General features: G+C 41.7%; 1 protein-coding gene across 1 annotated transcript in view; it reads left to right on the top strand.

Moving 5' to 3' along the window:
* Window positions 1-13698, top strand: part of RYR3 (ryanodine receptor 3) — a 403627-nt gene that overhangs the window by 69464 nt on the left and 320465 nt on the right. Inside the window, exons 7-9 of the mRNA XM_011989131.1 lie at window positions 2146-2239; window positions 6633-6707; window positions 8660-8816. Coding sequence (XP_011844521.1) covers window positions 2146-2239; window positions 6633-6707; window positions 8660-8816 — 326 coding nt within the window. The remainder of the gene's footprint in view (window positions 1-2145; window positions 2240-6632; window positions 6708-8659; window positions 8817-13698) is intronic.

Raw genomic sequence — 13698 nt, 5'->3', positions numbered from 1 at the left:
GTGTAATAAATATACGGGTCTTACCTCACTGATAGGTAATACCACAGCTGAGAAGAATAATCAAATGTCAGTGACCTACGGGCTTTTGTGTTACATTTTGGCACATTATAGCAAGATCAGAATTTTTAAAAATACTCATCACAGGCTTTAGCCCTATTAAAGTCTAGTACTTTCAAACTGGGAATGTCCTTCTATGCTGTGATGTTTCAAAAAAGAGGGAAAACAGAGTTGTCAAGGTGATACCCCAGTTTTGGAATGCATGATAGTTAAACTGAATACTCAGGAAAACACAAATTCTTAATTCTTTTGGCAACAAGTGGAAGGCTTGAAAAGGTAGGATAGGATGTGTTTAGCCCTCTTCCTTTGTGCCAAAATTAACCCACCCTCCTAAGTCTATTGTCAGTCAATCCCTTTCTACTAAGAATCAAGAAGCTCTGGGTTTAAGTCTTCCCCGAGACAGTTTTGGCTCAATCTTCTCCATGTTAAATGTTTTATTTTCACCGTAGGAATAAAATTATTTCCTGGTCCCAACAGAGGGCTTGTGGAGATTAATTAAGGCATGTTTGCAAATCATGTCAAAAGGTCCTTATAGAAATGTTGAGTGCCCTTGTAATATAGTGGGGATAACTCATCACTTGAGTCATCTGGCTCTGTAGAAAAATGTCCTTCCAGCATCCACTGGTGAGAAACCCACTTCAGCCCTTAAGAACGTAAGTGATCTTCATCATGATGCTGCTTTCCTGACTATGGCCCTGATAGATTTCAATTAAGAAAAGTCGTGATGCACCAGCACTTGGCAGTGTTCTCTGTGTGAGTAGGATATTGATTTGAAGGAGCCCAAGAACTGTAAAGGATAAACTCCAAATAGGGCATGGCCTCTCCATCATGAGATGAACAAGAGCTTAATCAAGAGCTTTGTCATGGAGGGCTTTAATTTTCTAAATAAATTAGCTATTAAGAATCCCCCTATAATATATCATGAATCATTTTTAATGCAAAGAAGGTTATAACTCAGAATATCAATACAAAAAGATACAGGAAAATTGGAAGGAGACTTCTGAATATTTGAGGGAATTTTAAAAAAACTTGCCTTGTCTAGGTGAGAAAACTGAACTCATATAAGACTGTCACTATACAAAATTCACTAATAATACCCTTTTCTCCTCTGGCATGATTGCTCATTCTTACTGTTTTAATCCAGCACCCAAAATAGTTTAAGACAGCCCCTAAAGTGATCTAATTATGTGATATTTTTTACTTTAAAAATTCTGACACAGACATTGGGTATATTAAGTTCATATGTTTCCTGAGAACAGACTAGCCTGGAGAATTTTTTAATTCAGAGGAATAACAAATCCCATTTCTTGGTGCTAGGTAAAGCTCGGACTGGAGCCCCTCTCCTGCTACTATGTTCTTTGAATTAAGGCTCAGCATTTATTTTGAAGACAAATGGATCATCGTGTCCTTGAAGTTCATTGTTTCCTTTCCATGTCTGAAGTCCATGACTATTGAGATTCCTTTCTTATTCTGGAGGCTAAGTATTTGTTGATAAAAGCATCTACACTTGTTCACTCAGGGATGTTAGAGAGTAATTCTGTTTTCCCTTTGTGCTGTAGGAGTAGCAACCAGATTTGATCTGTTTGTTAAATGTATTCGAATGTTGCCTTCTCCTAAAGGGTCTTAAGAATGGTCTGCTACCCCCTTCTCAGCACCTTTCTTTCCCATGATTTGGATCTTTTTGCAAAGTATACACAGTGAGATTGTGGATATTTATCCAGCAATTTGGTATTAGGTATATTTACATCCTAAGTAACTGGAAACTCCTAACATTAGCAACTTAATTTTCCTTTTTGATTTTTAATGATATCAATTGGCACACTATTTTCACCTTACCTTTTGATGTTGGACTGGCTCACCTCTGAAGCCCTGTTTCACTTTCAACATTAGAATTGTTTTGACTTTCCTGTCTTTTCTGCCTGAGGCCTGCATTCATGGAATATGTAGTTATCAAAATGTGTCTCTCTCGGTATTTTCTGTAACTGGTCCAGACCTGTGTGAATTTACCCTTTTTAAATATGCCATTCTCTAATGAAGAGTTTAATGAAAACTTGCCATCATTCACAGTAGAATATAATTCTCTTCCAGGATACCTACTTGGTGGGCATGTAGTGCGTCTTTTCCATGGTCATGATGAGTGTCTGACGATACCATCTACAGACCAGAATGATTCCCAGCACAGGTAAGTCAATAGCTTCATTCTTCCCCTAGCTGTTTCCAGTCTCAAGTGACTCAAACCAAAGAGTTTACATTTGTATTTAGCCACACAGGAACTCTGTACATGTCGGTCAATTGACAAACCTTCCTCCGGCCATGGGTTCCAGTTTGTAAAGCAGGAATGGCGGTTCCGCTTGCTCACGGGAGGAGCTCTGTACACATGCTGTACTTAGGCGGTTCTGTAATGCTTCCAGATCCCTTCATTTTCTCTGGCTCTGCACTTAAACAAATTATTCACCAGGCTCTTCAAAGACAGATCATCTCTATTCCCATTTCATGTGCTAAGTAAATAAGGTAGACTTCATTGATTTGGTTTTATCACTAAATAGCATTAGAGAAACTGATGTCCAGCTGGAGCTGGATTTAGCAGGGGGTGGTGCCAAGGGTGCATTTAGAGGGCGCTGTGCTGAGGACAATGTGTTCTTGTCCTCATACTTGACCCCATCATGAATGCTTTTCAGAATTTCAAAACCATGAGATGGAGGATATGAATCCAAGTCTTAAACGCATACTAAAGAGTTTTTTTTTTGGTATTCTATCATCAAAGGAACAGAACATAAAAAGCTTGGCCTTGTAACTATAGAAATCTGATATTTTAAAAAAATCAAACCTCAGATCCAAACTAGATTGAATTTGGGACAGCAGTGAGTCTGATCCGGTGACAATGTTTTCTTTTCTTTTGTGTAATGCCTACAGGATCCTTGTCAACTGCATTTTTTGCTTCATTAGAAACACAGGCTCACAAGTCTTCACATCTTGGAGACTATGTAGGTCAGGTTCCTGCCACAGATCACACACTGGCTGATTTCAGATGCAAGTGTAGAAGCCAGAGCTGCTGACTCTCCATCAGGGACCATTTCGTGTATTTGATGTATTCAAGGACCACCCCCCCAAAGCAGTGTGCTTGAACTTATTAGTATGCACCTTAGAAAGCACCCATTGGCAATGTGTATCCCTTGTAGTTCTTAGTCTCTTCCTACTTGCTATCTACTCTGAGTACCCCTTCATAGGAACCGGATGTGACCCAGAAGGGTGCCTAGGACACATAAAGCACAGACCTATGTAAAGCGCCTTGCTAAATTCACTTGCTGCCTCCCTGGCACTGGGCCAGCAGTTGACAGTTACCTCTGATAGGGAAGTTAGGTCTACCTGATTTTCCTTAGAAGTAAGGATTCTCTACCCTGTCATGTGATCCCGTTCACTTGTGGTTTGCCTTTTATTCAATATTGAAACTATACAATAGCCCATTTACTGTCTCTTTGATATCATATTCTGCTGCCTCAAGGGGAAGGTTTGCAGGTGGATGAATAACTGAGATTTTTGTGAGGTTTGCAGGGTTGTCTGTATCTAAGATGGAATACATCAGAACTTTCCTAGTTCATTCTCTCTATTCCTGTTCTACTTTTAAGGATGGAAATTTGGAAAAAGATGAAGTATTTACCGTGTGCATACCCCCACCCACATGCACATACCTGTCATCAAAATTAGAGCCAAATTAGAAACAGCTGGACAGAAATTATGCTACTTAGTCATTTGGTGGGCATTTCAGTCAAGTGATTCAGCAAAATTCTGCTTGGAAGGAAAGGCTCAGCAAGTGTTTGAAAGGATGTGATGGGGAGAGTGAAGTAGCCGGAGAGGAGTTTTCACAATGAACACAACGGAGCAGACATGCATGCCATCGTTCAAATAAACATGAAGGTGGCCTTTCTTTAGCCCAGGATTTCATTGGCTCTAATTTGTGTTTTGGAAAAAAAATTCATCCATAAAAATAAGAAGTCTTATTTTATAAGGAAGCATGAAGGGTTTAAGACTGGTGAAAGTGAGCAGCTGTTCAGCACAGTGGAACTTGAATCTTTATATCAACTAGTCTCAATCAAAACAGGATGCCTTGGTGTTATTTGATGTCTAGGTGAAGCAAGTGATAAGCCTTATCTTAGTCTTCTATTGTCAGGTAAATCCTCAGAACTGGCCAACATGGCCAGGAACATCAAAATCGGGGGAGCGTGATAGAATAGGAAACAGCACACTAAAAGACTCTAACAGCTACAGAGGCATGCAAGTGTTCCATTGCAATGGTGCTGACTCTCCAGAAGAAATCGTTTTCCGTCCCTATAAATCCTGAGAGCAGCCAAGCTATGTGGAAAGACTCTGACCCAGAGTGGAAACCCAAGACTCCCAATCTACCATCTTGAGCTCTGATCCTTGGCTTTGCCTCTGGCTTGTCAAACACCCTGGGATAAGTTACTTAACCTATTGAAGCTAAGGCTAAGCTGTCAGCCAAGCTTTCAAAAGCACCTCAGCTTGCCGCCCACTCTACTCCTCTCCTTGGAATTGTTTTAGAGAACAAGAACAAGTTGTTTCAACCTCAGTAACCTTGTGAGATTAAATGGAGCAGGCCACCCAAATGTCACAGGTGGGAAGAACAAACCTTCACAAATCCTTCAGATGTCAGGGGTAGAGAATCTTCTAGTTCCAGCTCCAGCGCTGTTTCACCTGTGACCTGGGTGAGCCACTTCACCCTCTTCTGAAGGGATCTTTGCCGCTTGCAGTAGAGGAGGAGAAGCATCAGTGAGAATCTTAGCAAATGTTCCTAAGTGGCTAGGAGGTTGGTGCAGTATCATTTCTGTTCTAGGCCTCGTACAGACACACCTGGGGTGTAGGAACTCGAAAGCAGTATCGGATTTTCTTTCCTAATATTTACTGGGCATTTCCCGATAACATGTACATTAGAGAAAGATTGAGAAATAGCCTTTATATTCCCACCTTCCAGAGGTAACCACTGTTGATGTAATGTTTCATTGATTGCTGTCCGATTAATGTGTCCCTCTATGCATGTTTATAAACATTTATAAAAAACACTTTCTAAACATTTTTTAAAAGCCCTTTACATTTTCACAACCTTGTTATATAAGTACCCTGATTAGATAAGCAAACGGAGACACAGAGAGTTGAAGGGGCTTGCCCGAGGTCACACAGCTACCAGATTCAAACCCAGGTCTAACTTCCAGGCTCATTTTGAATCGACTCATAATTATGATACTTTTCCAGGAAAAGAAATAAGTATACATTTTCTTTTTACCACTATTGATTAACTCTTGTCTCTAAAATCTAAATCCGGATTCCTCTGGGGTTTGATCAATTCAATTGTGATACATACAAATTCTCTCCGGTGGAGGTAGGATTTTAAGTTAGTGAATGTAAATGCAGTTAAATAATCAGTTTTGATTAAAGGTCACAAGATTCTCAAAAAGTGGCTGGATTCAGTATACCAGGTAATCTGGGGACCGCTGTTCTTGAGACATGCTCTTAAACTGTGAATTTTGTACAATGTGGACCAGCCTGCCCCAATCACAGGTTATACAGAATTTATTTAAAATAAAACTTTAAAAACTGAGGCTTTGTTAATCACTGGATAAAACATCAGGCAAACCCAAGTTGAGACACATTTCACAAAATGCCCAACCAGTACTCCACAAAACTGTCAAAGCCATGAGAAACAAGGCAAGACTGTTTAGAAAGCATAACAGATCAGAAGAAACGGGAGACATGGCAGCTAAACGCAGTGTGGTATCCTGGATTATATCCTGGAACTGGAAAAAAAGTTTGCGGGAAAAATTAAGGTGAAATCCAAATAAAGTCTTGAGTTTAGCTAGTAATGACATACTCATGTCGGTTTCTCAGTTTTGACAAACGTACCTTGGTAATGTAAGATGATAACATTGGGAGAAGCTGAGTGAGATCATGCAGGAACTCTCTGGACTATCTTTAGTAACTATTTTATAAACCTAACATTTTTCTAAAATAAAAATTTTATTTCAAAACACATTAAAAGATGATTCGTAACACAGGAAAGGAAGCAAGAGTACAGTAATAAAATCGTGAACACTGTAACAACTGAGGATAAAGTGCCCTAGAACGATGGAAATGAGTTCACACTGTGTCGAATAGGTGTTTTTAAAGTACAAATACATTTTTTAAAGATATAAAACTACATCAAGGAGCTTGACCTGAAGGAACTGGAGCATTCTGTGTCTGCCGTCATGGTGTAACTGGGCTATCGTGACTCCTGATGTAGAAATGGAGATGTTCTTTTTCCTGCCTTTTCCTTGTGTACCTGATGATGCATAAATGTCCATGATATGGATATGGTGAGCAGTTCCCTCCCCTCTAGCTGCTTTGACCCTTTCTGAGAGAGTGACACTGTGAAACCATCCTCCTTATTCTGGCTTTGCTTTCTGCTGACTCCAAAAGGGCTTAGACAAGCTGGGTGCCTGAACAGCCTCTGCAGGGAGCTGTTCTTCACCCGGGTGCTGATCAGTGTCCTGCAAGTAGGAGCTGATCTCCAACTCTGCTCATAGGAGGATATTCTACGAAGCTGGGGGAGCTGGGACTCGAGCCAGGTCCCTGTGGAGAGTGGAACCACTTCGGATAAGGTAATGGAGGGCCTGGGAGTACCCTTTTCAAGATTGCTTTCTTTTTCAATAATAGGCCGTTCTCTTAAATATTTCATTCATCCCGTATCACCTGGCAAACTCCTTCAAGTCCTTTGTCTAGAGCTAAGTTCTGATATTTCTGTGACTTTGTTTTTAAAGAACACACACACACAGTTTCCAAAGCCACTGTGTTGACTCTGAGGCTGGCAGGCTCTTCTGCCCTTGCGGTAGCTGACTATAAAAGGAAAGCTCAGACAAGGCCACTGAAAGCCATCCAAGTCCTCCCATTTATTTTCTTAAACAGGTTCTCTGGAACCCAGATAAGTCTTCTCTCTCCTCTTAGCAGCTTTGTTGGCTCCAGTGGACAGGTAGCTTTAAATGGCACACAGACAGGTAGTCACGATGGCATAAGATAAGGAAGATGTAAACGTCACTGGGAATGTAGGTGTGAAGAAAAAGGTACTTACTAGAACTTTTCAGAGACAGTTTTGTCCCTTGGTGGAAGGAACAGGAGGCTGAGACTTTGCAGCCACAAGCTTTTGAATAACCACGGGTGGTCGCTTAACTTCAAACCACTGAAGGGGGATCACTTTCAGTGCAGGACCTTTATATGGGCTGAGAGGGTCTGCAAGTTAGGCTAGAGCTAAACTGCTTGGAGTGAGAGAGGAGGATTAAGTTTCGCCCTCTGATTTTCCTTCTCTGCCTTTGCCTCTAGTTCTTTCTGTTCAGTCTCTCCCTGAAAATATGTTCAAAATAAGTCTCTGTCATGCAGGGTATATGCCCCAAGGGGCCCTGAAGATAATCCATTGGCAATCAGAAGGTAATATTAGGACTTCTCTTACACCATACACACACATGCACACATTTTTTTTTCTGAGAAATTGGCAGCTGATGGTTTAAGGAATACCAGTTTTAAGGAGCATGCACTTATTAACTGACTTGAGTCATTTACATCCTCTTTCCAAACCCATTAAAAATCTGAGAGTAACATACTCTTATTCTCAGGATATTAGCCCTTAGTTATTGCTTAATGGACTTTTTAAGAGGTCAAAATAGGTATGTATATGTACTTCTGGTTGTGATTGCTTGCTCATTTCCCCAGAGAACTAAACATGAAGAATTTAAGCCTTTTATCAATGTGATTTGGATTTATTGATGCTTCAAAAAGTTGGACAACGTGCAGAGTGGTTTTAAAATGTCACACATATATCTCTTAAACCTTATATTCTTAAGAGATAAGTATTTTGCATATGAGCGAATATTTTAAAGAGATAAATTTTGAGTTAGATTATTCAGTGGATAATTTCTCCATAACACTTAATGTAACTTTTGCTGAGTGCTAATCTTTTGATGAAGGACCACTAAGAGGGCAGTATTCAATATGAGTTCTCACTTGTCTTAACCCTTTTATCCTGCTTTACTTATTTTCCACAGAATTTATCTCCTTTTAACATAATTCAGTGTTGACTCATTACGCCTGTTTATTGTCTGTCTGTGGCAAGTCTAAGCTGTGCAGGTATTTTTACTATTTCCCTTGAAGATAGGACTCTTTGTGTAGTAATACGTTTTAGTTCAGATGGCAGGTTTGGAAAGGCTTTTCCAGAAACAAGTTTCCATTCAAAGACAAGCTTCCCATTGATTTGTGATTATTTGCATCAAGACCTTTCAGTGGAGTGAAGGAAAAATTGGAAACCTGGGACTTCCAGTTGAATGAAGCCACTGACCTGCCTTTGAGATCATTCCTTGTTGATGTTATCAAGAGCGAGCACGAGGCTGGGTTGTAGGCAGACATGAAATCCTACAGCAAGCCAGGAACCCGGTGCATTTTTCTCTTAAGGATGGACACCAGAAGGGTTATAAGTCTGCTAGCATGTGTAAGAAAGCGCAGGGTAAATACTGAAAAGGACTTATTTTTGTATAAATGCAATTTCTTGTCTGTTTCATCTGCCCAGTTGGAGTGGCAGTAACATCAGATGGGGCCAGGCTTTTCGACTCCGGCATCTCACCACAGGCCACTACCTGGCCTTGACAGAAGACCAAGGCCTTATACTACAAGACCGGGCAAAGGCAGACACCAAGTCCACAGCTTTCTCTTTCCGGGCATCAAAGGTAAGGTGTGATAAAGTGGACTTTGACCCTGTTCTAAAAGTGAAAACTCAGACACCTCCAGGTAGAGCTATAACTGGGAAAGAAAGTAGGCTGGAACAAAGCAGAGTTGGAAATTTGACCTAAGATAGATAAACACTTTCTTCTTTTATCTTTTGAATTGAGTTCATGGAGGAATGTGTACCTTGGATGAAGGTTGAAGTCTTGAGCAAAAGGAGAGTGTGGACAGTCCTGGAAAACCCAAGGATCATAAGAATGGACATTGTTGCTCAAAGGCTATTGGAAACTATTGTTGTTGTTTAGTGCATTCTGAGTTGTCTTTAATAACTTCCAAGTTATATTCTTCACTCCTTTAAAGCAATAGTAGCATGGAGACATGAGTTTCAGAGCTATATTTGTTTAAATAAAAAGGTAATTTGTTAAAAAGGTTTAAATTTAAAAAGCATGAGTTTCAGTGCTTTATTTGTTTTAATTTTTTAAAATGATGCAGAGAACACATTCTGGACATGACATCATCTTGCAGTTATTAATATTTATATGATAAAATTTACTACTACCTTTCCCATTCTTTCCCTTAGCTATTCCTACTCCCCAGATCTCTCAGCTCTCTCCTATCCATCCCAAACCTTCATTAAGAATGGATCCTCTGGTAGTTAGGTTAACCTTGAATTAATGGCTTTACCATTTGATGTGTATGTGGACAACTATTCTTTTTTAATGTTCAGCCACCTTTAATGTTCAACTAGGCTTCGACTCTCTCTAACTCAGAGCTGGATCTAGTTGAACGGTCAGAATTGCATGCTGAGCTAACTTCTGACAGACAGTTGCATGGTCTGTCACTTTATGAGTGTTCTGGAAAGATCATCCAAGCATGAGAAAGGCTCTGCACAGATGTGGGCACAGTTATCAGGAAGTCTGCACTTCCTAAGAGTATAGCTCAATATCTCCTTTGGGAGCTTCACCTTTAGTTTCATTCTTTGCTCTTTTCCAGAAATAAATCTTGATGTGTGTTCTCACCGTGATTTCACTCAAGGGTTGTTGAGGATTCTGCTTGTGTAGGACTAGGGGTGAGGCTGACAGCTGAATTTTCTATGGGGGCATCTCTGCTTCCTAATGCACCTGAAGAAAATAGTCAGCACTGCCCTTCTTTGGTGCAGGGGTTCAGAGTCTGTTTTCCCCCTCATTTTGTGCTCCTATGGTCTTTTTAGGCAGAGAAACTCTTTGGCATGTAGTTTTTTTCTCTTTAATATTGCCCTGTATCAGAATTGGGTTTTTTTCGTATCTTTATTCCAAATATTAAAAGACATGATCTTCCTGTTCATATCTTCCTAACCATCTCTCAAATGTTATCTTCCATCTGCTTCTCTTCCAATGGCTATTGACTCTGGTTTTCTGAGCACATCTTCCTCACGTTGCTATCATTTTTTCTTTTTTTTTTTTTAGATTGCCAACACGAGGGATTCTTTAAATTCAAATTGATATCTATTTAGTAAACATTTTTGCCTCCAGGAAGTGATTTGGAGCAGTGCAACTTTCTGAAAGAATCAGTGAAACAAAGCAACAGAAAAGTCGTAAGAACAGAGACTGGAACGTGGAGTGGGGGCTGAAGGTGGGTGGGAGTAGAAGAGGGAGGTGGAAAACAAGAAATGACTCATCACAGCTAATGACCAAGCAAGTGTTTTTCTAAGAATGCCAGTTTCTGTATTTGAGCATTCTCCCCCTTTCTCCTTGACCCACTCGGGGTATGCTGCCAAGGATAGAGCAATGACCTCGGGGTCTTTAGCATTTCAAAAAGGGGCTTTTCTTCCAGCTCAGGATCAGGTGGCCTTCCAGGCAGCTGGCAGGGTCCTGTTCCAAGGGGACTCTTCCATTCTATTCCGTTCTTGGCTCAGCCTTGTGGAGCGTGGCTCAGCACTGTGCCGTGGTCTCTGGGGGAAGCAAGGAAGGCTCAGAGCCCCACAGAGACCTTGTCACACTCCTTCCACTTGGCATCACTTCTGGCCTCTGAATACATTTCCCTTCAAAGGGTGCACTGCTTATCTCCCCAAGTTCCTCCATTTCCATGTATGGGGAGGCAAGCAGCGCATGGCTGGAAAGTCGTCACGGTACCGTGGGGGCCGTCGGCATAGCAGAGCTGGAGGCAAAAGTCACCCGTGAGTCACACTGTCCTGTGCACTTGGCAGTGTGGTGACATTTCACTGGAGTCACTATGCTGGAGATTTTAAATAAGTCTCCATGCAGTGGTATTCAACCCAGCTACCTTCATTTCAATTTGAAAGGAACTGAAATTAAAATGGCCTAGGCTCTATGGCAGGCCGAGATATGGCTGTGTTCCCACTGGATGTCAGGGTTTCTTTGGGACGTTGTGTGGGCAGGGCTTTGGCACCTTAGACTGTGAAGCTGCACAAAAAGAAAGAACATGTGGAGAACACATAACTCTCTCATACACCATCCAAATAACTGTGCAGGGAGAGCACTGGAGAGGCCCTGATTTTCCTGGGCTTCCATGTGCCTGCTTAGTAAGCGTATTCTTGCCTTGCTGGGCACAGGTTTTCCTTAAATGCACTCTCTGTGCTTCCCATCGCCAGCCACCAGTGACAATACCCAGCAGAAAGAGGTTGGGGTTCTGTTTCTCAACAATGTAAGGACATTGAATCATCTGGCCAGCCCTTGCCTGTGACAGGCATTATGTGACAGAGCAGGCGGCAAACAGTAGCCTGAGATAGCGGTTCAGGATCTGTGTGGTGGCACAGGAGTTGGGAAGGCTGAGGGAGAGGTGGAGACAGTCAGCTGTCTCCCATGGGACTGGGGCAGAGGGTGAGGAAGCAGGGTGTTCATCTGCTCCTCTCTGTATGTTGGAGAATCTGCAAAGGAGAAAAAAGAGACTCTTGGGAAGATCACTGCTGGGGCTTTAGTCATGTGTTTTGGGAGGACACCGGGTGTGCTGGGCTGTGAGTCATTTGGTAATGATGAGCTTCCCAGCCCACATTTTCTGTCAGGTTGCATTAGCCTGCGACGGTTATGACTACTAAATTGGGGGCCACTGGACAGCTGCAGGTGCGTGCTAACATCCTTAGCAGCCTGCCATTACCAGGAAGATGGCAGGTGCCCCAGTGCATCTTGTATGTGCATGATAAGGTGGAGGTGCGATTGAGCCTTGCTGAAAGGTGACCAAGTCCGAGAACCAGCTGCAGTTATCGGCCCGGGCCTGGCTCAAATGGAATCAGACTGAAGACTTGGAGCAAGCTATACAAATCACATAGAATAAAGAGCAGGATGTGATCTTGGTCAAGGTCCTCCTTCCCCCACTTCAGCAGATGATGCAACTCAAATTGGAGGGCTAGGATGTAGTATTACTTCCAAAACACAGCATCCCAGCCTTATCCCTTTGATCTGAGAGTGGTGTTGTGTAAGACACAGCTTGGCTTCAAAGTTAGCCTAGATTGGGCCTTGATTCTCATTTGCCCTCTGTGAGACCTGGAACACAATTCTTCATCAATTTGCACCTCATTTGAAGTCTTTCATAAAAGATCATTCAGACCTGACAGCTGCCTGCCCTTCCACTGTGTCTCTTGCCACTTGCTTGAGGCTGCCTTGAGCCCCAGCATACTATTTCAGTCCTGGAACATGCTTGTTTTTTTTCTAATCACCACCAGACTTGTGCCTGGAATACCTTTTGCCCCTCTGCAGTCTACCACAGTGAGCACCTTCTCATGCTTTCAGGCAAGTGTTAAGTGCTCTTTGTGAGAGGAAAACCTGCTCATGCGTTCTTAAGGCCGTCACTTCCTTGACTGGGAGGCGCTGGATGACAAGGACCACACATACCCCACCCTGCTTTATTTTTGCATCCTAGAATCTCTTGTAGTAAGTTTGAAAAATGCTTGCTGAAGGGTTACATCAGTGTGGTCATACTTTGAAATAGAGTGAAATCCATTTCATTCTAGCCTCCATTGTCGTCATAGAAACATCCTGCCATCCTTGTGTAATCATTTTGCTTCTGTAATCTCTTCCCAGTACACACCCAATGAGAGAGGTTCATTTTATTTTGAACATCTAAGACAAATTTCTGTGAACTTGATTTCACATCATTTTTCCATGGTCTTGACATTGCAAGGCCATTCCCACTAGGATTTCAGATAATGTGATTTAATATTTACTCTGGCATGGCAATATTGTCTGTTTAGATGTCATGACTCAATGTCAGTTTACATCATTGAATTTTTTTCAGGGAAGGGTGAATTAATAATGTTAAAGCAGGCCTTATGTATAGCCACTTACTGTAAAGCCACTTTAAAAGTGCTTTAAAAAGCCATTTTAAATGACTACACCATGCATCTTGAATGATTGGGCTGGAATCTCGAATGTTGGCTATTTCATGGTGTAAGGGTATAGAGCTATCCCTGTTCCCAATTAGAGGAAATTTTTCCTGACTGTATAAAAACATTAAATTCAGTTTAGTAAACATTTATGAAACATCTGTGTGCTGAGCATGGTGTTCTTAGCCAAATGTGACTTCCCTGCCTACCTTTCACATGCCGTTTAACCTCGGCAGCCATGGCACCCCTAACCAAGGTGACAGCTGCGCTCATGGTTCACCTGTCTCTGAAACCCTGGTGCAGAAACAGCGCTCTTTTTGCCGGTTCCCTTGCTTGCTCCATTTTCTCACCAAGTTATCCACTGGGGAAAGGGAGGGTATGGAGCAAAGGAGGGAAGGGGAGAGAAGAAAATATGGATAGTAAGATTCAAATGCCTAAAGACAACATCACTTACTGCAGCTTCATTTTCAATAAAATCTACAAAGGATTTTTAACCTTTAAACTGATGTGCTTTCTCTAGAGTTTATTGTTCCAAGTAGACCAAATAGAGAGTCAGTCAAGGAAAACCT

The sequence above is a fragment of the Mandrillus leucophaeus genome, unplaced genomic scaffold (assembly GCF_000951045.1).
Source record: "Mandrillus leucophaeus isolate KB7577 unplaced genomic scaffold, Mleu.le_1.0 Scaffold347, whole genome shotgun sequence".
NCBI lineage: Eukaryota > Metazoa > Chordata > Mammalia > Primates > Cercopithecidae > Mandrillus > Mandrillus leucophaeus.
This window is presented reverse-complemented; position numbering and strand designations above follow the sequence as displayed.